The sequence below is a fragment of the Phoenix dactylifera genome, chromosome 2, assembly GCF_009389715.1.
Source record: "Phoenix dactylifera cultivar Barhee BC4 chromosome 2, palm_55x_up_171113_PBpolish2nd_filt_p, whole genome shotgun sequence".
Classification (NCBI taxonomy): domain Eukaryota; kingdom Viridiplantae; phylum Streptophyta; class Magnoliopsida; order Arecales; family Arecaceae; genus Phoenix; species Phoenix dactylifera.
In genome coordinates, this window is record NC_052393.1 from 3,862,184 (window position 1) to 3,889,829 (window position 27,646).

The following is a 27,646-nucleotide window of genomic DNA, read 5'->3' on the forward strand; positions in this document are numbered from 1 at the left end:
ACTCCTTAACTTATCCAAAAATTATGAACCAAGTCTTGGGACACTTAGACAGGATTTTCACTGAAACACTCAATTGAATTCATTAGTAATCAAAAGATATACTCAAATGCTTTGAGCTCATCAAAATCAAATGGGGTTTTAATCAATCACTCCACACAGGTTCGAAACGCGCGGGCGTCGATTAAATTCGAGGACCGGATGCCCCACGCCTGGACACGGAATCTGGAAGCGCTACTGGTCGGCTGGTAGCCTGGGTGGTGCCAGGTGTGACGTACTCACACGGAGGGTCGGATCGGGTAACTGAGCCGGCCCACAGATGGGGAGGGTATGAGTAAAATAGGTCGGGGTGCCCAACACACGACTCGGTCTACCCGCATCGAACATTCTTCGGGCGGGGTGGGGGCCTAGTGGTCGGGGCTGCTACACGGGGGTGGGCTTGTCCCTTCCTCCCCCCCTTCTCCTTCTTTTTCCAGCAAAAAAAAAAAAAAAAAAAGGCAAAATAAAAGAAACCCTTTTCAAATTAAAAAAAAGAGAGTTTTTTTTTTGTAAAAATAAAAACAAAGTGGGTTTTTCCTTGGAAAATCCCTAAACTCTTTCTATATCTGGAATTTTTCCCCAACTTTGTTTTTGGGGGCTCGTGCTTCCATAAAATCACACCCATCCATGTGGTCCTTTTTTTTTTTTTTAAAGTTCTCTACTCTTTCCTCGCGTGTTTACTCCTGCATTGCAGTCGCCGACTTCAAAGTCTTGGAGTCTGGAAGGCCGACCCGCGTCGCCCCTCCCGACTCCCGAGGCTTCGAGTCAGAACAACGAAAGGAAATCTTTTCATGGATGAAGGAACGCGAGGAGCGGACAAGAAGTAGACTCCCCACATTAATCTCTCTCGTTCAAAGAACATCCTCAAATCCATTGGTCCAGCCGCGCGTTTCACCCTCCCTGTATTTCTTGCAAAAAATAAGGAGGATCCCGTCAAGAAGGGTACAAGATGGTAGAAACGAATCAAGAAAACCAAAAATTCCCACAATCCATGGCGAATCCCGACGGAGCCAATAAAATCAGAACTCCCAGGTCCCTATCTTGTCCCTGATTCTAACCTCATCAATCGTGCCAATAACCGCAGGGGACGGCTCTCAAACTCCGACGGAGGAAACGACGCGCCGCGTTCCCTTGTCCCTATCGGCTCCACCGCCTTGTCTTCTTTGCCATAAATCCCCATCCCAGACGGCGTACGAGATACTCCGGAACTGGAGCAATCCGGCGGGCAGAGATGGCGAGGTCGGCGATGGCGTTTCTCTGCATCTTCTTGGCCATCTCCGCTTGCAACGGCGGTTACATCCGTTACAATACAAGCGCCGGCATCAAACGTCGAGACGAAAGACACGAGGTGCCGGCCGGCACCTCTTCGCTGTCCAAGAGGACATGGCACGTGTGCTTCGGCGTTTCATTAATCTCTCATTAATTCCCACGTCGCTCTCATTAATCTCTCTCGTTCAAAGAACATCCTCAAATCCATTGGTCCAGCCGCGCGTTTCACCCTCCCTTTATTTCTTGGGAACAATAAGGAGGATCCCGTCAAGGAGAGTGCAAGATTGTAGAAACAAATCAAGAAAACCAAAAATTCCCACAATCCATGGCGAATCCCGACAGAGCCAATAAAATCAGAACTCCCAGGTCCCTATCTTGTCCCTGATTCTAACCTCATCGATCATGCCAATAACCGCAGGGGACGGCTCCCAAACTCCGACAGAGGAAACGACGCGCCCCGTTCCCTTGTCCCTATCAGCTCCACCGCCTTGTCTTCTTTGCCATTAATCCTCTTCCCAGCCGGCGTACGAGATACTCCGGAACTGGAGCGATTTGGTGGGCAGAGATGGCGAGGTCGGCGATGGCGTTTCTCTGCATCTTCTTGGCCATCTCCGCTTGCTACGGCGGTTACATCCGTTATAATACAAGCGCCGGCATCGTGGCGGGGAAGCTGAATGTGCACCTGGTCGCGCATTCCCATGATGATGTCGGGTGGCTGAAGACCGTTGATCAGTACTATGTTGGATCCAATAATAGCATACAGGTTGGAGTTGGAATTTACTTGGAATATAATGTGGTTTCTCGGATTTCTAAGAGCGAGAGGTCATTGCTTTCGTTTCTGCAATGCATGCAGGGTGCTTGTGTTATGAGTGTGCTGGACTCGGTGGTTGATGCATTGCTGAAGGATCCTAACCGGAAGTTTGTTTTCGCGGAGCAGGTTTGCCCTGCAGCCAGTACTTCTCAATTTTTGGTTCTGGATTTTAACATGATTTGAATTTGGTGTAGTGTAATGTGGGAAATCCAAGGATGGAGTGATAGATGTTGTATATATGTATGTATATAGTGTTGAACTAGGGGTTTTGCAAAGCCTTATGTCTCTTGCTTTGTCTTATGTTTCTGATAAGCAGCCTTTTTATTTATACCAAAATTTTAAACAAAAATAAATAAATAAATTTTTGGCAGTTCTTTTTCCCCATATTGCTTCTGCTAATGTATTGGAACAGGACTCTGTGATGTTACCTAGCCATCTTGGCAGCTACTGCTTATATGATAATCTAAGAGCATCAAATAAAATCAGAAAGAGATATTAAAATTAAGTAAGGTCTTAGTTGATGATTGTCCCCTACTATTATGTAAATAGTATGACAGAAAGAAAATATTACTTGGTTTAACAGGAAGACTAAACTGGAAGTTGTGTATCCATATCAATTTATTTGCATGAGGTCTTGAAGGAAGTGCATGTTCCCTTATGTTACATAAATAATTCATTGTCGAAGCATCTTTGATTAGCTTAGATAAGAAGAGAGTCTACCAAACTCGCATGGAATAGCATCATAGACTTATATATCTTGGTTTATGACATCGGTAATCAAGTATGCTTGAATCAGCTTATGAGTTGTCAAACAGATTTTATGTATATTAAATTGCAAATGGTGCACCTCATACTATCTCCTGTTGAGCAAAAAATGTTTCATCAGTGCAAACACATTTGAAAATTAATGCAAACAATCAAGAACAGATGCCCTCAAGTATCTTGTCAAAATGAAATCTAGGCATCCATTACTTTCATGTCATCTTCTCATTATTTACTCTTTCAGCTCAGCCTTCATGGTTTTGGTGGCTTGGAAGGTATGCAACTTGTAGATTGCTGGAAAAAAAATGTTGAATGCAACCAACTGAAATCTCTTCATTTTCACATTAAGCTGACACTTATGCAGATTGTATATTAATATATGAACATTCTCTTTATGAAGTCTGTCAGTTTGATGAACCACTTGATCCAAAACAAGGATAGGTGCAGATCTTTTCTATTATGCGAAATTCTATATCATGTGGTTTCAAGTGGAGCTCCTGCCAGCCACACTTTGTCACCCTAACTGAAACGTTGAATTTATGAATGAGAAAAAATTATAGAGATAAATATGGGAAAAAACCTTCATGAGCTATTGTTACTCAACCTATTACTTATGTGTTTAGTTTCCAGATATTTAGCAATGAAGAATAACAAGACTTTTACCAACAATTTTTCAGGCTTTTTTCCAAAGATGGTGGAGAGATCAAAATGAGCAAACTCAAGAAGTAGTGAGAAAACTGGTGGATTCTGGCCAACTGGAGTTCATGTATGAAATTTTTTGTCTTCAATTTTCTACCAAGAGTTGCTACTAGTCAGCCATCATTTAATGACTGTTTGCTTGGTTCAGAAATGGGGGCTGGTGTATGCATGATGAAGCCACAGTCCATTACGTTGATATGATCGATCAAACAACTCTTGGTCATCGCATGATCAAGAAGCAATTTAACAAAGTTCCTCGAGTTGGATGGCAAATAGATCCATTTGGACACTCTGCTGTGCAAGCTTACTTGCTTGGAGCAGAGGTAATGCAAAATCATCCCCCCCCCCCCCCCCCCCCCCCCTCTTTTCTCCCTCTCTCTGTCGCACACACTGCATAAAATAGGGCCATATCTGCAATAACTCTCATCATTAACTATAGTAATCAATAAACCACAGAAATTGTACAAAATGTTGTAATCTGCATAACACAGGGAGCATGTAGTGATCATGCTCATTATTAACTGTAGTATTCAATGAACCTCACAAACTACAAGATCTCCATTCAGCTTCTCCCTTTTCCCAAACTACACTTCTCTTCCCAAATTCATTTCTCTTCATTTCCCTTTTGCAACAACCATTCTGGTAATCTTATTCATTTTTCAATGTAGGTTGACCCGCTGGTTCCTCAAACTGTCGACTTAGGATATCCTACATTTTCTTGAAAAATTGGACATGAAATTCTACTCATGACATATCTATATACTCTCCATTGTCAGATCAGATACATGAAGATAATTTGTTCATCTTCAAATATAGCTCAAAAAGTTTCAGAAATCATCACACCTTCTGTCTCAAATATTTCCATTATGCATGCCTTGAAATGTGCCTGCTCTCTGGTCCAGATACATACAGATGGTTTGCATATTTGATTTTGTTACTGTATACTGCAGAATTCACTTATGCCATGATTTGTTCCCACAGCTTGGTTTCGATTCTGTCCATTTTGCGAGAATTGATTATCAGGATAGGCAAAAGCGTAAGGTGGACAAATCTCTTGAAGTTATATGGCGTGGGTCAAAAACTTTTGGTTCCTCTTCTCAGGTTCTAAACTTCTTCCTCTTCTTACTTGTCCTATGCCAATAGATACCTTTTTTCTCTTGACATGCTCATTTGAAACTCCAGATTTTTGCAAATGCCTTTCCTGTTCATTATAGTCCTCCGGAAGGGTTTGGGTTTGAAGTCAATGATGACATCCTACCTGTACAGGTATGAATTCTAATTGAAAGAGATCTGAAGTCAACTGCTTTTTTTCATTGGTCTGGTTACAAATTTGCAGGATGATAAACTACTTTATGACTACAATGTTGAACAACGTGTAAATGATTTTATTGATGCTGCGATAACTCAAGTAAGCCTTGAGGTTCTTTTTATTTTTCTTTTCTACTTTCGCCCTTGAAATTTCATGTAGGAGATCTCATATTGCTTTGCTTCTCGTTACTTAAAATTTATGGGTATGTCTAGACTTTTCATACATGCTAATTTCACACTTAAAATTAGGCTAACGTGACACGCACAAACCATATGATGTGGACAATGGGTGATGATTTCAAATATCAATATGCGGAATCTTGGTTCAGGGAAATGGACAAACTTATCCATTATGTCAACAAGGTGCTTTTTGCTGTAAGGTACTCGATATTTAACTCTTCCTCTTCTCTTGTAAAGATATTCTGATCGGCCATGTTGATGTAGCAGGATGGTCGTGTTCATGCACTATATTCTTCTCCATCAATTTATACCGATGCAAAAAATGCAGCAAATGAATCTTGGCCACCGAAATTTGACGACTATTTTCCGTAAGTAGTGCTTGTTTTCCTAATTAAACTAAGATTTTTTCTTCGCATTTTTTTTTTTGAGAATAGCAGTTGGAGTAGCACCAATCATTTCATAGAAATGATGGAAGATTACCCTTGTCAAACACTTGCAACATCACAAATTTTGAAGTTTGAACATGAGAAAGTAGGATCATTTCTCAGTTTCTGCTGATGCCAGTCCAATCAAATTACAGAACTGGTTGAAAACTAACTAAATTAATAGTTCATGTGATATCTGAGCTGGCCTGCTGACTTCGCAGATATGCTGATGCAGCAAATGCTTATTGGACTGGGTATTTTACTAGCCGTCCAACGTTTAAGCGTTATGTTCGTATGCTGAGTGGATACTATCTGGTACAACTGAGATGCTTTGCTTTGAATTTTTCTTTAAGTTTTGGCTGGTGTCTTATTTGGTATTGCAAGTTGCTAAAGTATGGCATAACTTATCCTAAATAGGCAGCACGACAAATCGAATTCTTAGCAGGGATGACATCATCTGGTCCATCTACCTGGAGCTTAGGAGATGCATTGGGAATTGCTCAACATCACGACGCTATCACTGGTACAGCAAAACAGCATACAACAGATGATTATGCAAAACGCCTTGCTTATGGAGCTTCAGAGGTCTGGGGAAATAACCTGCCCTTTTTTGTTCCTGTCTCTCTCTCTCTCCCCCATCTCGTTTAATACCTCGGAAGTTTACATTATTAGTGTATTTCCACTGTGTGTCATTTGTAGGCAGAAAAGGTTGTCAACTTAGCTCTTCCATGCTTAACCAATACAAATTGTGCATCTTCAGCAGTAAATTTCAGCCAGGTAAAGTATTTTCATGTTCCTATATATTATATTAACTATATCTGTTTAGTTCTACTATCACCATCGGCATATCGAGTTTTAACTCGAGTCAGGCCACAAACATGTTCCGCTGCCCAAGAATCGTAGACTAAATAAGATATGTTTTGAGAGATCTGTTAACCAAAAGAGTTGCTGCATTTTTTTCTCTTTACTGATTGTTAAGAGATTGAGAATTGACAAAGTTGTTAATTAACCGATGTAATGGATGGATGATGTTTTGTATCATATTATGTAATGCAAGTTGTGGAAAGTGCATGAGTTTTTTTTTTCTTGATGAAAGTGGAGAGTGCATGAGTTAACTGGATCATTTGTTGAATGTGCATGAATCTGATATCATGAAAATCTTTATACAATGATTCGAGGTTGTAAAACAAACATGATGAATTAGTGTCGCTTCTGGCAGGATGGTTCCTTATAAGCCAATTCAGTCTATTATGATATACCATGTCAGATACCAAACTGAAGAGAACTTTCTGTAAGGTCATCTGATTGCCATTGATATATTCCAGTTGTATGTAAAGTTTGAGGTCTCAAATGCTGGGCTGTGCCAGGAAGTTCCATTTGGCACTGTGTTGCTGGGCTGGTACTGGCGCCCAGCATGGATCAGCACCACACCTTTTGATTGTTTTTTTATATATTTTTCAATTAAAAAAGAATATCAAATCCTTTGAATTTTTTTTCTCTTTTAATTTCAGCATAACATAGCACGTGCATTGCTGGCCGGTGGTTGCATGCCCAAAGACACCAGCATACTTAAATCCTTGATATAAGTTAAAAGTGAGACAAGTGATGCCACTTTTTCCTGCTTCAACGATATTAACTGAATGTTAGCAAAGTCATTTTAGTCTTATATTCTACTTGTAATGTGTTTCTCTTGTTATTATCAGTGCAATTTGCTCAATATAAGCTACTGCCCTGCAACTGAGGAAGAAATTTTAGATGGGAAGAGCTTGGTAAGTTGTTCTTTCTCATGTTTTTAGAGCTTTAACATCCATGTATTATTTCTTTGGTACAAATTGATATATTTTAATGTTTACATCTTTAGGTTGTGGTGGTATACAATCCTCTTGGATGGAACCGTAGTGACTTCATAAGGATTCCAGTGAGTAGATCAAGTGATAAATTAATTTTCTGTATGGCTCATGATGATTTGAGTTTGCCACTTTTGTGATAGAAAACTGTACTATCTAAAGTTCTAAACACAATTTCGTAGAACTAAGCTAATCAAGGTTTACCGTCTTAGTATTGGATCCTGTAATGACACCATCCTATTATAGTGTTAAGGTTCGTTGTACCGGTCTGTACCGGTCGGTACCGAGCGTACCGTACCCGTACCGATGGGTACCGGTATCGGTACACCAATGTTGGTACGGTCGGTACCGAGCATACCGTACCGTACCGACACTCGGTACGTCTATACTAGTGCGGCACCGGTACGGGGTTCAGTACCGGTACGGCGAACCTTGGGACTATGTAGTATGGTATAATAAGGTTCGGCATAATACCGAGTGTCCGTACAGTACTGTACTCTTTATCAGTTCAATACCGATAAGGTACGGTATGTTTGGTACGGTACGATAGCGACCGTTGTGGCAAACCTTGAAGCTAATAGCCTAATACTAATCTTTTTTTCAAAAAAATATTTACCTCTCATTATTATATTGTGTCTTGACAAAAAACATTGTCTCCTATGGGGTTTACTTCATGAGAACTAGTTGTCTGAGGTGTGACAATTTAATCTATTAAATAAGGAAACAATCTTTGTGTTTGCTTAGAATTTTTTCTTAATGATCCTTTTTTGAAGCCATGTTTATTTTTTAACTTTCTTCTTCTATAACTTTTTGCCAATTTGCCTCCCCTAGTTTATCTCATAGTTTACTTACCTTTTTCAGTATTGATAATTTTGTTAAATCATAAATGCGAACACTCCAATGACCCCTGCTGTTGCTTAGTTAGAAAACGAACCTTTTTTCTTCTTCCTCCTTCCACTTTTCATATTGGGCCTAAAGACCCTAATTGTAGGCTTTCAAATAGGTTCGGTCCAACACAAGACTTTTGGCCCGACTTTGGGCTGAGATTTAACAATTTGGATTGGGCTTGATCTTAAGTCTTGAAGCTTTCGAGTAACTCTTGGCCCAGCACAAGATCAAACTAAAGCCTGAAAACGGTATAAATTAGGTAATAAAATGTATTATTGTTAAATACATATAAAGAGTGTCGGCCATTCATCTGATGGATGGCTAGATTGATTCTCAAATTTTAATTTTGAGAAGAAATCCTACTTTACTCAGTCTATGTGTCTTCTCCCTAGTCCACCTCCTCTCCTTTGACAGCCTTCCCAACTCCTCCCCTCATCTTCTTGCCCTCCACCCCTCAGTGCTCTGTCCTTTGCTGCCTTCATTTACTCTTCTGAATCACTCCGTCCTCCACCTTCTAGGGCTGTTAACGAGCCGAGCTGAGGCTCGGGCTCGGCTCGTTTCACAAATTCCTGGGCTCGGGCTTAGGCTCGGGCTCGGTACCGAGCCCTGTATTGGGCTCGGGCTCGCTTGGCACAGCCTGGCTCGGGCTTGAGCTCGTAAAGCTCGTTTGCCCGAGCTCGAGCCCGCTTTATCCCCATCCCCGTCGGAGAGAAGAACGAGCAGCCGAGCTCGGTTCGTCGTCATCCCCGTCGGAGAGAAGAACGAGCAGCCGAGCTCGGTTCGTCGTCATCCCCGTCGGAGAGAAGAACGAGCAGCCGAGCTCGGTTCGTCGTCATCCCCATCGGAGAGAAGAACGAGCAGCCGAGCTCGGTTCGTCGTCATCCCCGTCAGAGAGAAGAACGAGCAACCGAGCTCAATTCGTCGTCGGAGAGAAGAATGAAGGAAGGAAAGAAAGAAAGAAAGAAAAAAAAAGAAGAGAAGAAAGAAAGAAAAAAAGAGAAGAATGGACTCACCTCGTCGCGTGTGGCGGTCGTCGGCTTCGGCTGTGAGCACCGACGATACGGGCGTCGGCCGCAGGCACGGCCGAGGGCGCCACCGGCCGTGGCCCGACCCTCCTGTGCGAGGGACTCCTCGGTTCCTCCCCTGATTCGCCTGTGGAGGAGGGCTTCTCCTCCTGTGCGAGGGACTTCTCGGCTCCTCCCCTGATTCGCCGGTGGAGGGCTTCTCCTCCTGTGCGAGGGACTCCTTGGCTCCTCCCCTGGTTTGCCGGTGGGGGAGGGCATCTCCTCCCCTCCTCGGTCGTAGTGTCGCCGGTGGAGGAGTCGGCAAATCGAGAAAAAGGGAGGGGGAGAAACAGAGAAGAAAGAGGGGGAGGGGCCTCGCTGGTGCTGAAATCTTCTGGAGAAACCGAGAAGAAAGGAGAAGATAAAAAAAGAAAGAGGAGGTGGAGGAAAAGGTTAACGGATTGGGTTCGGGTTAACGGGCTGAGTCCGAACCTGAACCAATCCAATTCGATTTAAAGAAATTAAATGAATTTGGGTTAGCTCGGGTTGGGTCTGATTTAAATCCAACTGGATTCAATCAGATTGGGATTTAAATTGATTAAGCCAAATAAAATTTAATTGGGTTGAGTCCAAGTTTAATTGGGACCCAATTAAATTGTTAATTGGACTGAGCCCTCATTTGAGCTCGTTTGGGTTCGCGAGCTGCTCGGACTCGAGCTCGAGCTCGGGCTAGGATTTAAACGGGCCTCATTTTGGGCTCGGGTTCGGGCTCGTTTGACTAACGAGCTGAGCTCGAGCCGGGCTTTTACCGAGCCGGGCCCGAGCCGAGCCCGAGCAGCTCGGCCCGTTGACAGCCCTACCACCTTCCACCCTCCACTTCTTCCTCCAATCACTCCATCCTCCACCCTCCTCCTCCATCAATCCGTCCACCCTCTTCTATCTTCTCTATTAATCATTCCACTGTCCACTCCGCTCGACGCATCCATCCTCCTTGCCAAATTCATCCACCCTCCGTCCTCCTCTTCCCTCTAACTGACCAACAACTGCCCTCCATTTACTGCCCCTTGTTTCTTTACTATTGTTTTTCTCCCCTTTCATCCTCGGCCCTCAGTCTCTCATGCACCATCCATAGTTTCAATCTTGTCGCCACGTGCACAGCCGTTTTCTTTAGCTTTGATGCCACCCTCAGTTGCATTTGCACCAACTTGGCCCGACCATCAAACGCTGCGTGCATCTCTTGAACCTTGCCTCCACTACTCTATGCCATAAAGATAGTCGTGACAATCTAGATTTGGCACTAGGATTGGGCCTAACTACTCTGAAAACGTTCAGTCTTAGACCTAGACCTTGACTTGATTAAATCAATTCAGGCAGAACTTGATAAGGTGTGGTCCAACCTGAGCCCAGCCCATTTCCAGCCATGTCTTTCTGACTGATGATTGGTGCCTTATATGCCTAAGAAACATCTGCTTGCAGCTTCTTTGTATGTGCATCTGGGTAATTGCTTGTGCACAAAATAGATATTCGATAACTATCATAAAATATCATGTTTTACAAGTCTAGTTTATCGATCCGCCATCTGTATCCAAATTTAGGTAAAGATTTGAAGCTATAGGATTTCTACCTATAGCACTTTGGGTCATGACAGGTTAGGGAACTAGACTCTGTAGACTGGGATTCCTAACTACTCAAATTGCCCTTTAGTCATCAAAGTTGTGAGCTGGTGACACATCTAAAAAGGATGAAAAAAGATGCAGATGAAAAAATCATTAAATAAAAAGTAAAAATTTGTTACTCTTCTGGCAATTAAAACCTGAATGTGGATCGGTCAGACTCAAACAACCTTCAATTGTTTTCACTCTCTGAAGAATGCACCAGAGATAGTTTTCATTGCTATATTCAACAATTGGACTCTTGTCTCTCTTTTTTATTAATTTAAGGATGTATTGCTTCTCATAAACTGCATTATACAGTGGAACATGTGATCTCATAAACTGCACAGCGACATGTGTCAGGGTATTTACCTGTTCTACTAGAAGGTCATAAACCCTCCTCCCATTCGTCTTTCACAATTCCTATCACCAAAATCGCTTCTAGTATGGTTGTAAATATTCTAGAATTTAGCTCATTCTCATAATTTTTCTATTTTTTGTTTAAATGAAGAATACACAGTACATTTATATGTTCATAAACTTTTGCATTTTTTATCCAAATGCTCTTTTTTTATCAGGTTAATGATGATCTACTTGTCGTACGAGATTCTAATGGAAATAATATCGACACACAATTTGTGGAGGTGGACAATGTAACTAGCAATATAAGAAATTTATATGTCAAGGCTTATCTAGGAGTGTCACCAAAAGAGGCACCAAAATATTGGCTTGTATTTCAAGTTTCTGTCCCACCATTGGGTTGGAATTCTTACTTTGTTTCAAGGGCAGCTGGGAAAGGTGGGTTTCATACTTCCAATTTATAAATTTTTGTTTTAGTCTCACAGTGGAGCAACTATGAAGTATACCCTCAGCATGTAATAGTGCCATGCTGCTAAGTTTCGGTCTAGCAAAATATAGCTTTTCTAAATGGGGCTGACTTAATGCCTGCGACCAAACAAAGAATCAGCATAGTATCTAGCTTGAAGCCTAGCCTCTTAGACAACCTGGAATATATGCATTGTAGTTATAAAATTTGTCTTGCATGTTTATCTGTACCTTTTCATGAAATGACACAGGAATGAGCAAAAATGGGTATATCTCAGCTGGTGCTTCTCCAGAAAATGACACAATTGAAGTTGGGCCAGGACCTTTAAAAATATCCTTTTCATCGACATCTGGACAACTCAAGAGAATGGTTAATTATAGAACAGGAGTAAGTTATTTTTACTGATCCACAGCGCCATATCTAGCATGAGAAGTTGTTAGGACATTCTGAAACTATGTGGTTCGCCATTTAATGAGAATTATAGACAGTATCTATATCATGAAATAATGTTCAACTTTAGCAGTTGCTTTTTTTTAAATCGATGTTTTATTTTCCAGTGATTTCAGCTTGCTATAAAGTATAATAGGCTTGCTGATTAAAGTTTCCATTCATAATTTCTTATGTCAATAGGCTAATGGTCTGGCTTGCTGATTAAAGTTTCCATTCATAATTTCTTTTTCAGCAGCCTGCTTTTTTCACAGCTTTGGCGTATGTTTGTTAACAAAGTACTATCTTTTTATTATTGGATTGAGGATAGTACTAAAGAAGGATGTGATCTTCGACAAGAAATAATATTTTTAAATTACTGAAAGCTAATAGTTTTAGCTGCCAAAAATATTAGCTTACCTTAGAAATACACATGAAAATACATTATGATGGTGGTTATATTATGCTTATTTTCAAAATTTTATTAGGGACTGGTAAAATGGTAATTTGGTTAATAATAATTAGGTTGCTGTAGTTCAGTCATTGGAGTTGTTGTTCGATCTATAAAGTCCATCCACTTCATATTTGAAATTTAGTTACAAAATATATGATAGCTACAACATAATAAGGTACATATGTTATTTGTAGGGGGGAATAGGATCCTATAAAGCCAACAAGTTCTGCACTGAAGATGAAGTATAGAAACAAAATAACTGAGGTAAAAACAACTTTAAAGATTTGAAAAGCAAATGACCTAATTGGAAGTTCGACGTCTTTTCTCTTTTCCTGACTATTATGTCACATATAAAAGCTCATTCTATCATAGAGTAAAAAAAAAGTCAGCGCATAGGAAAATGGAAATATAACCAATATAGTTTGCCATGAACCTGTGGCATCCATGCCCCAGAGAGTTTCTATAGACCAGACATATCCAAGCTGTTCAGCTAATAGCTTCACCAACATGGTCAAAGATGATTCTGTTGTTGTCTATAGCTCTGATACCAACTAGCAATATAAATGATAGAAAGAATGTGAATTTGGATAATGGACTTGGGGTGAAAGAAAGAAGGAAATGAGACACACGAAGTGGGACTGGAAAGGCACCGGTACAATCTCAACATCCACCATGTGGAACCCCATGACTTCATTGTTAATTATAAGTAAAATGTCCAAAATACCGATGTCCGTACATCTTGAAACAGGAATTCTCATGCAGTTTTCAGAATCTTTGTCTTGCGGTATTCTTGATGGGCAAAATGAATATGTGAATTCTTTTCTTGTCTTAATGTCATTCATTTTTATTATTAAGATCCTGCTTATTACTCAGTACTTTGCCTCTTGATGTCCTCTACTACAGCTTGAATAATGTTCAACTATTATAAATTAAAACTGGACCTGAGCTATTATTGAGACATAATGTTATCTTATTCCATTTAAATTTTTTAAAACTTCAATTTTGTATCTAGTAGTATTTCTTAGAGTAGTCTTATATGCATCAGGTGGATATACCCATACAGCAAAGCTATCTGTGGTATGGCTCAAGCAGCGGGGATACAGATTCACCGTTATATAACTTAGTATTATTAACAATACTGATTTATCAACATTTCTATGTTTCAAGCTAATCATTGACTGTGCCACACGTGGTAAATTTCCTAGGCATCTGGTGCATACATTTTCCGGCCAAATGGTGCTCCTCCAACACCTGCTTCCAGATTGGTAATTCATTCTATAAACCTTGTGATATCACAAGTTGATATATAGATTACTTGGTCATTGATGTAAATAAATACTGTTGTGCAATTGTTCTTTGACTCAGGTACCTTTAAAGGTTACACGTGGACCATTGGTTGATGAAGTCCACCAACAATTTAACTCATGGATATATCAGGTTGTTTAGATCTCATTTTCTGTTATAATATCCTATTCCATAGTTGAACTAGCTGATTGTTGAAGTGCACCAACAATTTAACTATAGATATAAAAGTTCCTTGAGATCAAATTTCCTGTCAAAATGTCCTGTTCAACCATTCAAAACTAAACTACTTGTAACTTATCAGTTTTTATAAATTTTGTTCTGTGAGCACTCTCATAATTGATAACTTAATGTAGGCTTCTTTGAGTTTTCCCATTGAAGAGATGAGTCTGGATTAGGTATGCATTCGTATATGCAGATTCATATGTACTTTTGCATGTTGGTACTGTTCATGAATAATTTCATCAAATAAAAGAAAGTCTTTATTTTAAATCTGACTTTTATATATATGAATGTGCATGATCAATTCTGCTTATTGTTTTCACATATACCACGTAAAGAAAGTCATTTGATTTCAATCATTTAAAACCTTCCTGGTAATAGCATTTCACATATCGAGCAATATACGATGACTTGGTGGATTCAAATTATTTCTACTTATCCATTTCCTGACTCATCCCGTCCCAACACTTGGGATGGTGGGATGTTGTCCCACTGTTAAAACCTTGATTCTGGTTATTATCCTAATCTAATGGAAATAGCTTCCCTTCTCCATCTTGTTTCTCCAACTAACAGCTTGCCCTTCTTTGATCTCATCAATTATCTATCGACCTGATTTTGTCTGACCATTATAGATGATAATCCATAGTTAAAAATAATTTCAAAATATGTTCTTTTTTTTTCTTATGAAACTTTGGTGGCTGAGAGGGGTCTTTTGCCAATTCCAATGGCTATCACCATGTTGTTAATTTATATATCTGCTTAACAAAAATGTACTAGGTTCACTGAGCAAAAATGAACTAGATAATGTGTGATGATTATCTGCTATACTGTATATTACTGTATATAACTAATGTGGCATTCATGTTGACTAAAAATATGCTTTTCTTATGATAGTCATGTTTTCTCATGTGAAATCCTCATCAAAAGATTGACATATGATTTATTTTAGGTGATCAGACTTTATAAGGACAAGGAGCATGCAGAAATTGAATATACCGTAAGTTCTTTGCTTGTGCTTCTTTCTTTTAGAATGCTTGTTGTGTAGAATGTTTATTTAATTTTAGATTCAAAAACTAATAATAAATTTTTATCTGTTCTTCCTTGGTCACAATGTCTATGTTCTTTATCAAATTCAATGTTAAATTTTCTATTTTTCTTGAAGGTTGGGCCCATTCCTACTGATGATGGTGTTGGGAAGGAGGTCATTACACAATTGACAGCAAACATGGTCACAAATAGGACATTTTTTACAGATTCTAATGGAAGAGATTTTCTAAAACGAGTATTTATCTCGTTTCAAGCATACATTAGCTGAACATGCATCTTTTTTTTTTATTTTGTTCAGTTGGTGTCGACTCAACTGGATTCTGTGAATCACATTAGGTGTCAGTTTTAAGTCTTGCAGGATAATTTTGAAAGTCATGTTTTTCTTCATGTTTTGAGAACATTTATTTCTTCTATTCATTTGATAGCGGCTACATTATGCTTCAAAAAGTTTGAGGTTCTTGAATATGTGAATATGTACCAAAATACCATTTATTAGAGATGAGCAAGCAAAAACAATAGAAATTCTGTGCTGATTGAGTATACTTGTAACATCCAGTTCGGAATGACAGGCCACTTTTTCTAAAACCGAACTTTAGAGCACATGCAAATTAAAATATTTATGACGTAAGTTGATTATTGATTCAAATGGTGCTTACCTACAAAACAATTTTTCTTGTTAAAAAAGAAAAAAATAAAGAGAAGTTAGAGCTTTGGAAGTGAAACTAGTGGGACACTGATCTTATCTTTTTTTCCTTAAATACAAGATTTACTTGGATGGCGGTCATTGATAATTGTGGTTTAAAGAGTAAGTGATGTTTTTGAAATATATGGGATGAAATACATGGATGACATAGATAAACACATCTACCTTAAGATTAGTGCTTGAAGTTGGACAGAAAAGCTATAAGTATTTGGTGGAATCACAAAGCCATGTATATTTTCTTTCTTAAAGACTGAGGTTGAGGATAATACATCAATGATTTATTTATGTATAAAGAGCATATTAAATTTTATAAACCTTCTGCAGAGGGTGTTGCCCAAGGTGACAAGCCAAGAGGGGAGGGGGGTGAATTGGTTTTTCTAAACTTTTGTGCTTTAAAAGTTTTCTTAATTAAATGCAATGACTGCTTTCTAAAATTACTTGAACGAATTAAGCTAGAACAAATATGAAAGATGATGCAAGCATAAGCTTAAGAGTGAGCACGACACAAACACGACAATGTATAGTGGTTCGGTGCTCTCCTAAGCACCTACGTCCACTCTCCAAGCGTCCCCTTGGAAATTCACTATAATCCCGCGGATTACAGTTGGATTGTTTTCTGGGCTCACAATCCAAAAACCTTTATACTTTGGTTTTCCGGGATCACCAAAAACCTATGTTGATTTTGCGGGCTCACCAACAATCTACACCGTTGGTTTTACGGGCTCACCAACCAACCTTACAAGAGATTGCAATAGAAGGAAATTTGAAGCTCCTTAAATGAGCAAATAATACAATAATGCACTTGAGAAAAGTTAAGATAATATTTATCGCTTTGTAAGTTGCTCTTCTCTTCTTTGCCAATATTGCTTTACTCCTCAAGGGGTTGGTAGAGCTCTTGAATGCACTTGAAGACTGCTCAACCACCTTCTTTCAGAATTTGAGTTAAGCAACTTGATGAAGAATACTAGGGCTTGCTTTCACTTGAATGCTCTTTTAATTTCTTACTCAAAAAGTATCTTCCTCTGATGAATAGTGTTTCTTAAATACTTCCCAACCTTTAATGGTCACTCTCCATTGGTCAGATTTGAAAAACTAGCCGTTGGGAGCTCAAAAGGTACTTCTGCAGAATTAGCTGTTATGCCCTTGCTCGAGCTGGGGTCGACTCAAGCTTTTCTGGGGTCGACTCAAGTTACTGTTCATCAGCCTTGGGGTCGACTCAACCTTTACTGAGGTGACTTGAGCTCCTCTGGGGTCGACTCCTGCTACAGTGGGGTTGGCCTTCTCAGGAACCACAGAAACATTGTTTTTCAGCATTTCCACTAGGGTCGACTCATACTTTCTTGGGGTCGACCCGTGCTACAGTGGGGTCGACTCAAGTTCCATTAGGGTCGGCCTTCTCAGGGAGTCCAGAGACACGGTTTTTGGACACTCATCCTGGGGTCGGCTCATGTTCTCTTGGGGTCGGCTCAAGTCTTTCTGGGGTCGACCTCCTCAGTAAAATCCAAAGAGTTGTTTTCTTGGACGCTTCAGGTTGGGGTTGGCTCATGAAAATTTGGGGTCGGCTCTTCTCTTGGGGTCGACTCACGAAAACTTGGGGTCGACTCCACTTACTGTTCATCTGAACCTTTTTGTGCCAGATAGTTTCCAAATGTGCCAGAGTCGACTCCACTTCTTCTGGGGTTGACTCAACTCACAATTTCCTGCATCTTAAGGTTAGATTGATTCATATAAACAGTAGGACATATTTTATGTTATTTTGAGTGTATGCCATGGTAGAACAACATACCCTTAACAATGAAAATTACTGTTATGCCCTTAAGAGTATATTTCACTTGAAACTTTGCTGAATTAGATTTTAAGGCTCTCTATTCTTCTTTTGTTACAAATTTTATCTCGTTGTTAATCATTGGAAGTCGTCTTGATCTCATCCTCTCAATATATAATGAAGATATTGAAGGTGTTGTATTCAATAATGATGTATCATGTTAAACTGTATTATTAATTTAATGTTCACTCAATTGTTGTGTTAATCATCGAAATAGCACTATCATCCTCAGAGGGCATAACCCATTCTACGCTTTAAGCATCCAAAAAAAGATGCAACATCATGTGTTAATATCTGGGTTTTGGTGGAATGGATGCATTCAGATTTTATAGGTACTAGGGAATAACAAAAATGAGGCTTCTAAAGCTATATAGGTTGTGGTGGGAGAGGACTCTACATTTGGTTTAGACTTAGATGAAGGTACATATAGGCTATTGGGTGTGTCATTGGTGTTAAAGGTTGGATACTAGCTCCATGATGGAAGAATATGGCATCTTTTGATCTATGAAGGTATTTGGAGGTGATTGGAGGGGTCTAACTAAGATATATTTTTTAACTCTAGGATGTGGCATGCAAAAAAAAAAAAAAAATCAGTAGGTCTTGAAATTTTCCATGCGTTGGTTTACACATCATTATTTAGGCGTGTATCATACTTTCAATTAAAAAGGTCAAGCTGATCTGGGGAATGACAAGGATAAAAATTAAGAACTTGGCAGAGATTAAAGGTTCAAATAGTTGAAAATGTCATTATGAGTTTACTTAGGGTTTATATGAATCATTCATTTGGGTTCATGATCTGGGATGAGTACTGCCATTGGGTATTATAATTCTTCAAGTGACTAGTATTGCACTCACGATGATGAAGGGTATTGCATATCAATGAGTTCTAGAGCATGACCATACTCTTATATACAAGAAATGGACAAAGGTCAACATCAAAAGATACACAACCTTGTTAACATTTTGTCTAAAATTACACAAAAATAGACAAACAAAATTTTTCTTCTATAATGTTCATTTATTTTTCTTTTTCAGTGAGAATGAAAATTTAAGAGATTTGTTTGACTCATCCAAACAAGTCCAGCAACAATGTGAAAAAAGAAAGATGTACAAAATATAAAAATTCCATCATAGTTTAATAGGTCGTGCTTGAGTTCTTCTTCAGGTAACTGAAGTTTCCAAAATAAAAGCTCAGGAAAATGAATTTCATATTATATCACAGTAGTCTGTATAAAAAAATGCATGTACATGCTAGTGGGTTTTAATTGAGCATGTTTTCAACTGTAGAATGAGATTGTAACCATGAAAGACTGCAACCATCACTACTGATACATGTCATGTTACATTTGTGCTTCATTTTTCATATTTTGATTGTAAAATAAAAAATTATTTTGATTTACTTTGCCTTGTCTTTTTTCCGGCCATAAGAGGATGACTTATTGTTTAGCATTCCACGTAAATATAGATATGTGTATGTATGTGTGTGCGCGCGCTTCAAGTGTCAACTTGATCTTGCTAGATAACTTTTCTAGTAATTTTATTTGAGAAAAGTTTACCATGAGATTGTGTTTCTAGGTTCGTGATTATAGGGAGGATTGGAATCTTGAAGTGACTCAACCAATTGCTGGAAACTATTACCCGGTAATGCTTTGCTCACAAAATGAGCTGCTTTTGCTTTTCACAGAACTTTCTCCTCTTTCTATGTGGCAATCTTCAAAATTAGCATAAAGCTAGGGGTCCAAGTAGTGGGACAACTAGAAAAACTAATGACGTTATGACAAGGTCAATCAATGTGGTTGTTATACTAATCCAAGACATAGTCAAACAAGAAAGAAAAGGCAGATCGTATCATAAGTACAATGTACTGTTTAGCATCAATCAAGGACTAATAAGAACTATGGTATTGCTATGTAGTATATACTGATTTGTACTGACTACTTGACCGGCACTTCTTGTGCCAATAGAAAAGGGGCTTACTTTTGCCAATGGAAAAGGGGCATGGTATAGAGACAATACCTGGTGTAGCAGCCATACTGGCCTATGCCTTCTGTGTTGGCTCATATTGAACATTGTTGACCCAAATCAACCATGCCCGTCCATAAAGGCACGTAAGACTTTTAAGTTGATATTATTCCTTCATTTTCATTCCATCTTATTTGAAGTGAGAGGAGAGACTTCCCCTCATACTTGGTGACCTCATTTGCAAAATTGGCAACTCGACTATATGAATATCATCGTCTTACAATAAGTTGAAGCTAGCACATCAAGATGATGGCATATAGAAGTGGTGGCATTTGTTTTGGTAATTTATATGGCATATCCTTTGAAACCTAGATGTATTTTATCACTTCAGATTTGAATACTTAGTAGTGGAGACGTGTATTTTTTACCAGATCCATGATGTCATTTGTGAATATAGCAACCGACAATATATTTTGGCAGTAAATTGTTTCACCCCAAATCCTTCCCTGGAAACATAAGTGCAAAAGCCATATGTTCGTCCAAAAGGAGCAGATATATATTTCTACCAGAAATTTTAGTTAAAAACGACAGACTGATTTTATTTTCTTCTAGAGTCAATATAGCTATGGCTACAAACTTGTCCCTTAAGCAAGCCACTTGACTCCTTCATGACTTATTATAGATAACTCTAAAGGCAAATTCTAGATACTTACAAAAATTTTAAAAATTTGTACCTATTAGCTCCATCTAACCATGAGGTTGCCAGGTGGTTAAGTTGGTAAAGTCACTAGGTTTTGGATACTAGGGGCCTGGTCTCAATCGCAGCCACACCCAATTAGAGCTGGCTTCCTCCCTTCCTAGTTCTCAGAAAAGTGCTTCATGTAACCCTAGTTTGAATCACATTGCTTAAACAAGTTTCATTTCAAGATCATTGGTGTACTCTGGATTTATTACCTCTTCCATTAGCCAATTACTATCTGGTGGTGGAGACCAACTTTGTCCTTTCATGCAATCAAGTTGTTTTGTGGCTACTAGAGCGTATACTGATTATAACTTATATGGTCCTTGATTCTCTGGTGGATGAGGTTGACCACGGATTCCTTCCAGTTGTGTACAGATGAATTAGAAAACTTATTCTTTTATAATTGTTAGCACGAGAACGTCTTCTTCATGTTCCTATTTCTCCTTCAAGGCTTTTCTTTCGCTCTTCAGCCATCAGGTTTTAACCGGCCAGCTCTTTCAACCTTGAAACGTATAACTTTTAGCTCCATTCGCTTGATATTCAAATGCTTGGATATTCTATTTTTGATGTTTCTGGAACCTCTAGTAAAAAGTTTTCTCCAGAAATATGATAGGACAGAACACTGTCATTTCGAATACTGAATGTTAGTGCTTTTATAACAATGATGAGAATCTTTTAATTGTTAGGATCTGATATTAAGATCAAATCTAAGAGAAAAGATGGATAGGGATTCAGCTGAGCACTTAGTCTATGGTAGAAGTGACTATTCAAGCCCAAATGCACAATCTAATAAAAAACATTGAGTTCTCATTTTCTAGGAGAGTATAGAGAAAAATATGCAAATTCATTTTTTCCATATTTAGGAAATTAAAATTTATAACAAATAGAGGCCTTGCGGAGACACGATTGCCAATAAATACGAACAGGATAAGGATTATGATCTTGCGAAATCTGTTATGAAAATTAACATAGAGTGATGTAGCCATGTAGGACTTATCAATTATGTCAATGGAAGGGGAAAAATGATACAAGATAATTTTTCTTGCAAAATGTATAAATCTGTTGCCTTCAAATTTGATTCCTAAGCACCTTGGAGACTTGCTGAAAGTAACTGAAAATAAATCCAAACAAGAAATATCCCTAGTGCCTTCTAGGTCTAGACCACATCACATAAATTCACTATTTTACCTTGTATGTTTTTTCTCCAGTATATTTATTTGGTTATTGTATGGCACTTTCTTAGTATTTTCCATGTACTTATAAGATGGTATTGTATCTATTGATTAGTTTATTGGTCAAAATTTCAGCTCAACCTTGGAATATATATAGCAGATGGGAAGTCCGAACTCTCCGTCCTGGTAGATCATGCTGTTGGAGGTTCCAGCATTGAGGATGGCGAAATAGAAATCATGCTTCATAGGTTTTATTCCCTCATTGTTGGTTTGTTGTGATTACATGCAATTCTCTGTTTCCCTTATGGTGTTGTTTTCTGACTAAGTACTACTGTTAACTACAAGGCGCATGCTCCATATCGACTTTAGCGGTATCGGGGAACCACTTGATGAGCAAGTTTGTGTAGATAATGCTTGTGAGGGGCTCACGGTATGCTGCACCTCAGTGTTAAAAATGTTTCTACATGCATTTTTAATTTTACCAATTTGCATTATATACAGTCAAGAATCATTAACTATACTGTTTTAGCCAAATAATTTTTCTTCTTGTTCTAAATCTAGGGATCTGAAACCAGTTTTGTGATCTTGAATTTTTATTTTTATCCAAAGAAATAGTATAATTGTTCAATACAGAATAAATCCTCAGCACCAGTGTTTCAAGTATTGTACCATAAGGGGAGGGGGGCTTGATACAGCACTGTTGCCAGTCAAGGTCAGGGGCGGCCCAATGTATTTTGGGGCCTAAGGCGAACTTACTAAGAGAGGCCTTTTTAAAAATAATAATAATAATAATAATAAATTTTTAATAAGTGTAAAATACTTTAAACGGTAAGATGAAACTAACAATCAAAATTAGAAGAGAAAAATTGTAACAAAATTATAAGAATTGTAACAAAATTAGATGAATTAGAAGCAGGAGATTATAAATTAAAAAAGTATGTTTCTTTAGAAACAAAAAATAGTGAAGGAAATTTTATTGGAATAAAAAGGGGATCAAACTATCCTAGTATAACAGCACCTGGAGCCCATTCAATCAGAAATTCTCCCTTCACTGCTCCAGAAGATTGTTTTCGTTAGTTATAATTCTATGTAAGTTGTGGAGGCCATACATGAGATGATAAGTCAATAGTTGCAAAGCATAAGAATGTTCATGCTGTTTTCCATCAAATTCTCCTACTAACTATTAACAGCTTCTACTAACAAATAACCTATTTGCTCGAGGTGCCAAGGCTGCAAGGCATATCGATCATAAGAAGGATCCCATGAGCTCTCCAAGCTGACCAATTTTATAAAGAGAAAATGATTAAAATTACATGATAGATTACATGATAGATGAATCCAATGGACTTTCGGACTTTCCCATCCTTTGCCTAAAAAACAGAAAGAAATAACATATGGTTTACTGGTTTAGGCATTTCATCAAACATCTTTAAGTCAGAGAGAGACTTACAAGTTACAACTCAAATGCAGTGCAGGCTGCAGCAGCGAGCGCCGAGCGGGTTGACGACCTGATCTGCTGATCACCTGACGTGAAGAAATCAAAAAGATGGGGTCGCAGTGTCGCACCGTCGTCCGTCGCAATCTCACAGACGTGAGTCAGGGGACGGCCGGACGAGAGCCCGGAGGGAGGCGAGGAGGTCGCCGGTCGCGGGATGCCAGGGAGGCGGGGACGACGGGGAGGCAGAGCCGCAGAGGAGACGACCTCGCCGGCTCGCTGGTGCGGCGAAGACTTGCAGGCAGCCGGGAGGGAGGCGAGGAGGTCGCGGCCTCGCGGGATGCCGGGGAGGCGGGGCGGGGAGGCGGAGGAGATGACCTCGCCGGCGAGGCAGCGAAGAGGATTTTAAAGTTTAAAGGCTTGGGCCGATGTTGCAGAGGATTGAGGAATGAGGAGGAGTGGAGCTGTGGAGGAGGATGATGAGGATTTTAAAGAAAAAAAATGATGAGCGATGGCCGATGGGATTGGGACGGGAGTCACTGTTCACGGAATGGCGTCGCGGCGAGACACCCTCACTCCCTCAGTAGCTCAGGCCTCAGGCGTCTTGTCGTCGAGGTAGCCGTTGCCTCCTGCCGTCCTGCGGCCCTGTACTGTACACTATAGGCTGTAGCAGTGTAGCTAGGAGTGGCCGAGCTGCCGAGACTGCCGAGTGGGACTGTGGGTGTGGGAGCTGGAGCCTGGGACGCTAGGATTAGGAGTCGTGGTCTGCGGCATGACGGCATCTGCCGGTCTGGCGGGGGCCTTCCTTCAAGCCGGGGCCTTGGGCGACCGCCTAGGTCGCCTAAGGCTTGGGCCGCCCCTGGTCAAGGTATCGGTATTTCCCTCATACCAATAGATGCTACATTGTTGTGCCACCTCCAACGATGTACCATGTGTTGGTACTAGAGCATCTCGTGTTGTACCAATAAGGTATCGGTACAAGGCCCAGTACAAAGACTTAAAACATTGCTCAGCACAGTATCTACTTGGAACAAATGAGTAATATAATTGAGTGGATTCTCTTAGATTCTTTTTCCTTTTATAGACAATATACTTTATGGTAGTTGAAGTAGTCTATAAATTGCGATCTGATATCAAGAATGTTGAAGGGCTCGAAAAACAGGAAAAAAACTTAAAAAGGCATGATGTTTAAGCAAGCAAGCAACACGTAGTCCAATACTATCATATAGTTTTGGCCGAAATACTTGAACTTAAATTGAAGAATTCCATATTTTATGATTTTGGATTCAAAGCCTTTGCCTCGTGATTGAGGAGTCAATTTCCTATTCCAGGTTTTGAGAAGATTGAATTGATGCCCGTACTTAAGTAAGCCCTTTGTAAAACATGGAAGATCTGATAATAAATTTCAAAATTCATGTGATCCATGATGTTAATATGTGAATTTTAACAATTTAGATAATAACATATATAAAACAAATGTCCTAGGAAAATTCTATGGCACTAGTCAATCATATCCATTCAATCGAAACTTCAACTTCTCAGTAACTGTCTCACTCCTATGAATAAACAGCAAAGCAAAAAGTCAATGCTGTTCACTGAAGATGTGTTAAATTGAGGAATAGTTTAAAAAATGAGGAGCAGCAAAAAACTTACTCCTAGACACCTAGTTTATGACTGGAATGTTCAATATGCATATTATCTTGAAGCATTTTATTGGTCCCATTGTCTATCTTCTTTTGTTTGCCTTATATAACCACGTCATGCAAAGAACCTTGAGTCCGAAGCCGCATCTTAACATTTTAAATGCTGCCTCTTTTCCTATTCATAAATAACCTTATATGTCTATCATGTCCCGTCATATCTCCCTAGTACTGTGCAATCAGCATATGTTTAATCTCACTTTGTATTATTATGCCTGCCATTTTAGCATAGCAACTTCCTGTTTGCTCGTGGGATATTAATAGTTCTCTTTTTGTTTATATGTCCAAATTGTCTTAGTCGAGAGGAAATTATTATATGAGCGTCAACGAGCTAGGAAGTGGAGCATATTGGCGCAGGACATATGGTCAACAAATTTATTCACCTCTTCTTCTAGCATTCACTCATGAGGTATGTTGTATATCTATCTAAAATAAGGTTGCAACTTTATTTTCCCTAGATCATCTGACATACAAATACCGGATCTCATAGAATGAGGAACATTGGAAGTCTTCTCATACAACAAAAACAACTATGATGGAAGATGGTTACAGTTTACCTCCTAATGTTGCACTAATCACACTTCAGGTATTAACTTAAAACCACTGAATGATCATTGCTTAGCAATCAGTGCTTTTCCTAATAGATTTTTGTTTGAATCTTCAGGTTCTAGATGATGGAACTGTCCTCCTCCGACTGGCACATCTATACGAGGTATGGCAGTGAAGAAGTAATGCTTTTTATGAATTTATATTAGGCTTTTGTTAAACACTCTTGAATGTCTTTAGACTGGTGAAGATGTCCAATATTCAGCAATGGCGAAGGTCGAACTAAAAAAGGTTTTTGCGAAGAAAACGGTATGTCCATCTCCTTGATAGCATATAGCTAATTATTTTAGTAGACACGTAGGCCATATTCGTGGGAGGACCGTCGCCTTATACTTCGTCAAAAAATTTTGTATTCATGGAGCGGAACTTAGGCTTAAAATACGTTCCCAAAAACTCAATTTAGTATAAAACCTTTATTAATAGAAGATCTTTGTGACATATATTATAAGTTCTCCAGAGCTTTTCCTTAAAAATTTAAATATTTTTGCTAGCATGCTTGTGCTGAATTGTCTATGTTAGAGGTACTGCTAATTTAATGTTTCACATTCACATTTTTCTAGTCACATGTTTTATCCACATACTATATATTGGCCTGCTATGATTGTATATATGACCTATTTCCACCCATTCGTGGATCGTCAGACATTTGTAGGCTTCTAATGTTTGCACCACTTTAATCTCATGGTGTTGACGCACTAGAAATTGCTTCCTTAAGCTTAATGTGATTATGACCCATTGTGAAATATAGACTTTTTAATTGCATCTCCATCTTTAGATGCTGAGAGTCAATATATAGGCAATGCTAGCATAAGGTGGCCAGAAATCTGGTTGCCACCAGAAAAACTATTTTAATCCAGACCTTATGCTGTCTACACAAGAGGAGTTTGAAATGTTTTCAGATCCCCCCTGATTGTCACAATCAGTTGCTCAACAGTCTTCGTAGTTTGTACCATATTTTTTATTATGTAAGCACCACTATTGTTATCATATTTTCACAAGTTGTAGGTTACTGCTTAGGATAGTACAGAAACATTAAATTATGACCTCCCATCTCATTCTTAGTGGCCTTGATCTTTGTGATGAACACTTAAGGATCTCACCTCTCATCGTGTCATCCAGATGCATATCATAATGGTTCCATCGCATTTCACTCTCGTCTCATTTCTGCTACATCTAGAAGTGATTGCAGTGCAATAATTTTTTCACTCTGCTACCTTGTAGTTTGGCCAAATTATCATTGAATAGTGTCAAATTTCATTCCATAAATATTCTTGCTGATGAGTAGAATCACGAAGTCATAAACCTTCTAGTGCTATTAATAACACAGGAGCATAAGTTTAATATCCAGAAGTCTCTGAAGATCCTAACGATGTCCTAACAAGTTGGCACATCGCAATTAGCAATGACTATTCTCTTTATTTATTTGACACCATCCATAATCCTGATAACGTGACCTCTGGGTGCACAGTGAACTCAAATAATTTTCCTACACAAGAAGCATACTTTTGCTTCATAGTGATATATTTTAGGAAGACATATACTAATTTGAGACATGTTTTGAACATATGATTGTGGATCACTTAAATGTTCCTATATTTTAAGCCAATTAACTTTTTCCTAGTATTTTATTATGTAATTTTATACTCGTACTATGGATTATGTCTTCCATTAGAGCTTCTTGGATGGATATTTTTCCTGTCACATCTTTTCATTTTTCAGTCTTTAGTCAGGTAAAATGTACTCAGCTAGGGAAAAGTCCAATTCCTAAAGGCAAAGGATTTCATGTAAATATTAAAAACACAAAATGGGTTTAATTTTCTTTTCCCTTGTAGATTAAAGAATTGAAGGAAACAAGCTTATCAGCGAACCAAGAGAAGTCTGAGATGAAGAAGATGACTTGGCAAGTTGAAGGAGATAATGGAAGTTTTCCAGCACCAGTGAGGGGTGGCCCAGTCAACAATGTCACCCTTGTCATTGAGCTGGGACCGATGGAAATCCGTACATTTTTGTTGAAATTCTAAATCCAGTCCCTGAAATAGTTTCAGGTTTTTTTTTTTGTGTTCCTGCAAACTTGGAGGATTGCAAGATCCAAATCACTCATCTCACACCTATGCTCCCAAGCAACAGAACCGGGTTTTCAAACTCATATGGATTCTTATGCATAGCATCTAGCATCTAAAAGCAGCGTGATGGATTCATTTTACAGTATTGCAAATAAACAGCCTAAATGTACCATTAGCTGACTTTTGTCATCTTGGAGTTGTTTCCTGTTATTGAAGTCAATTATCTGATTTACCTAAAATAAGATGATTTGCTAGATTACTTGCACATAAAGAACATCAA

The 27,646-nt window shown here is 38.9% G+C and overlaps 1 protein-coding gene across 10 annotated transcripts; it reads left to right on the forward strand.

Annotated features, from left to right (window-relative positions):
- Positions 1 to 750: 750 nt before the first annotated feature.
- LOC103698444 (alpha-mannosidase-like) lies at positions 751 to 27,598 on the forward strand. 10 transcript variants are annotated; one of them, XM_039117798.1, is made up of 29 exons: positions 754 to 2,068; positions 2,159 to 2,242; positions 3,556 to 3,644; positions 3,726 to 3,900; positions 4,559 to 4,678; positions 4,760 to 4,843; positions 4,914 to 4,985; positions 5,135 to 5,248; positions 5,333 to 5,433; positions 5,712 to 5,805; positions 5,908 to 6,075; positions 6,190 to 6,267; positions 7,194 to 7,259; positions 7,352 to 7,408; positions 11,460 to 11,679; positions 11,958 to 12,094; positions 13,633 to 13,698; positions 13,793 to 13,852; positions 13,953 to 14,024; positions 15,061 to 15,108; positions 15,274 to 15,393; positions 19,262 to 19,327; positions 21,698 to 21,810; positions 21,908 to 21,992; positions 24,996 to 25,106; positions 25,188 to 25,283; positions 25,362 to 25,409; positions 25,484 to 25,552; positions 27,136 to 27,598. In XM_039117798.1, exons 1-29 carry the CDS (start codon positions 1,871 to 1,873, stop codon positions 27,322 to 27,324), a joined length of 3,000 nt encoding a protein of 999 aa, XP_038973726.1. In that variant the 5' UTR covers positions 754 to 1,870; the 3' UTR covers positions 27,325 to 27,598. The 10 variants fall into 10 exon arrangements, 8 of the variants coding, with proteins under 8 accessions (XP_038973751.1, XP_038973754.1, XP_038973732.1 ...); XM_039117804.1 differs by lacking the exon at positions 7,352 to 7,408 and having other exon boundaries at positions 753 to 2,068; positions 27,136 to 27,362; XM_039117809.1 differs by lacking the exon at positions 19,262 to 19,327 and having other exon boundaries at positions 27,136 to 27,362.
- Positions 27,599 to 27,646: the final 48 nt, after the last annotated feature.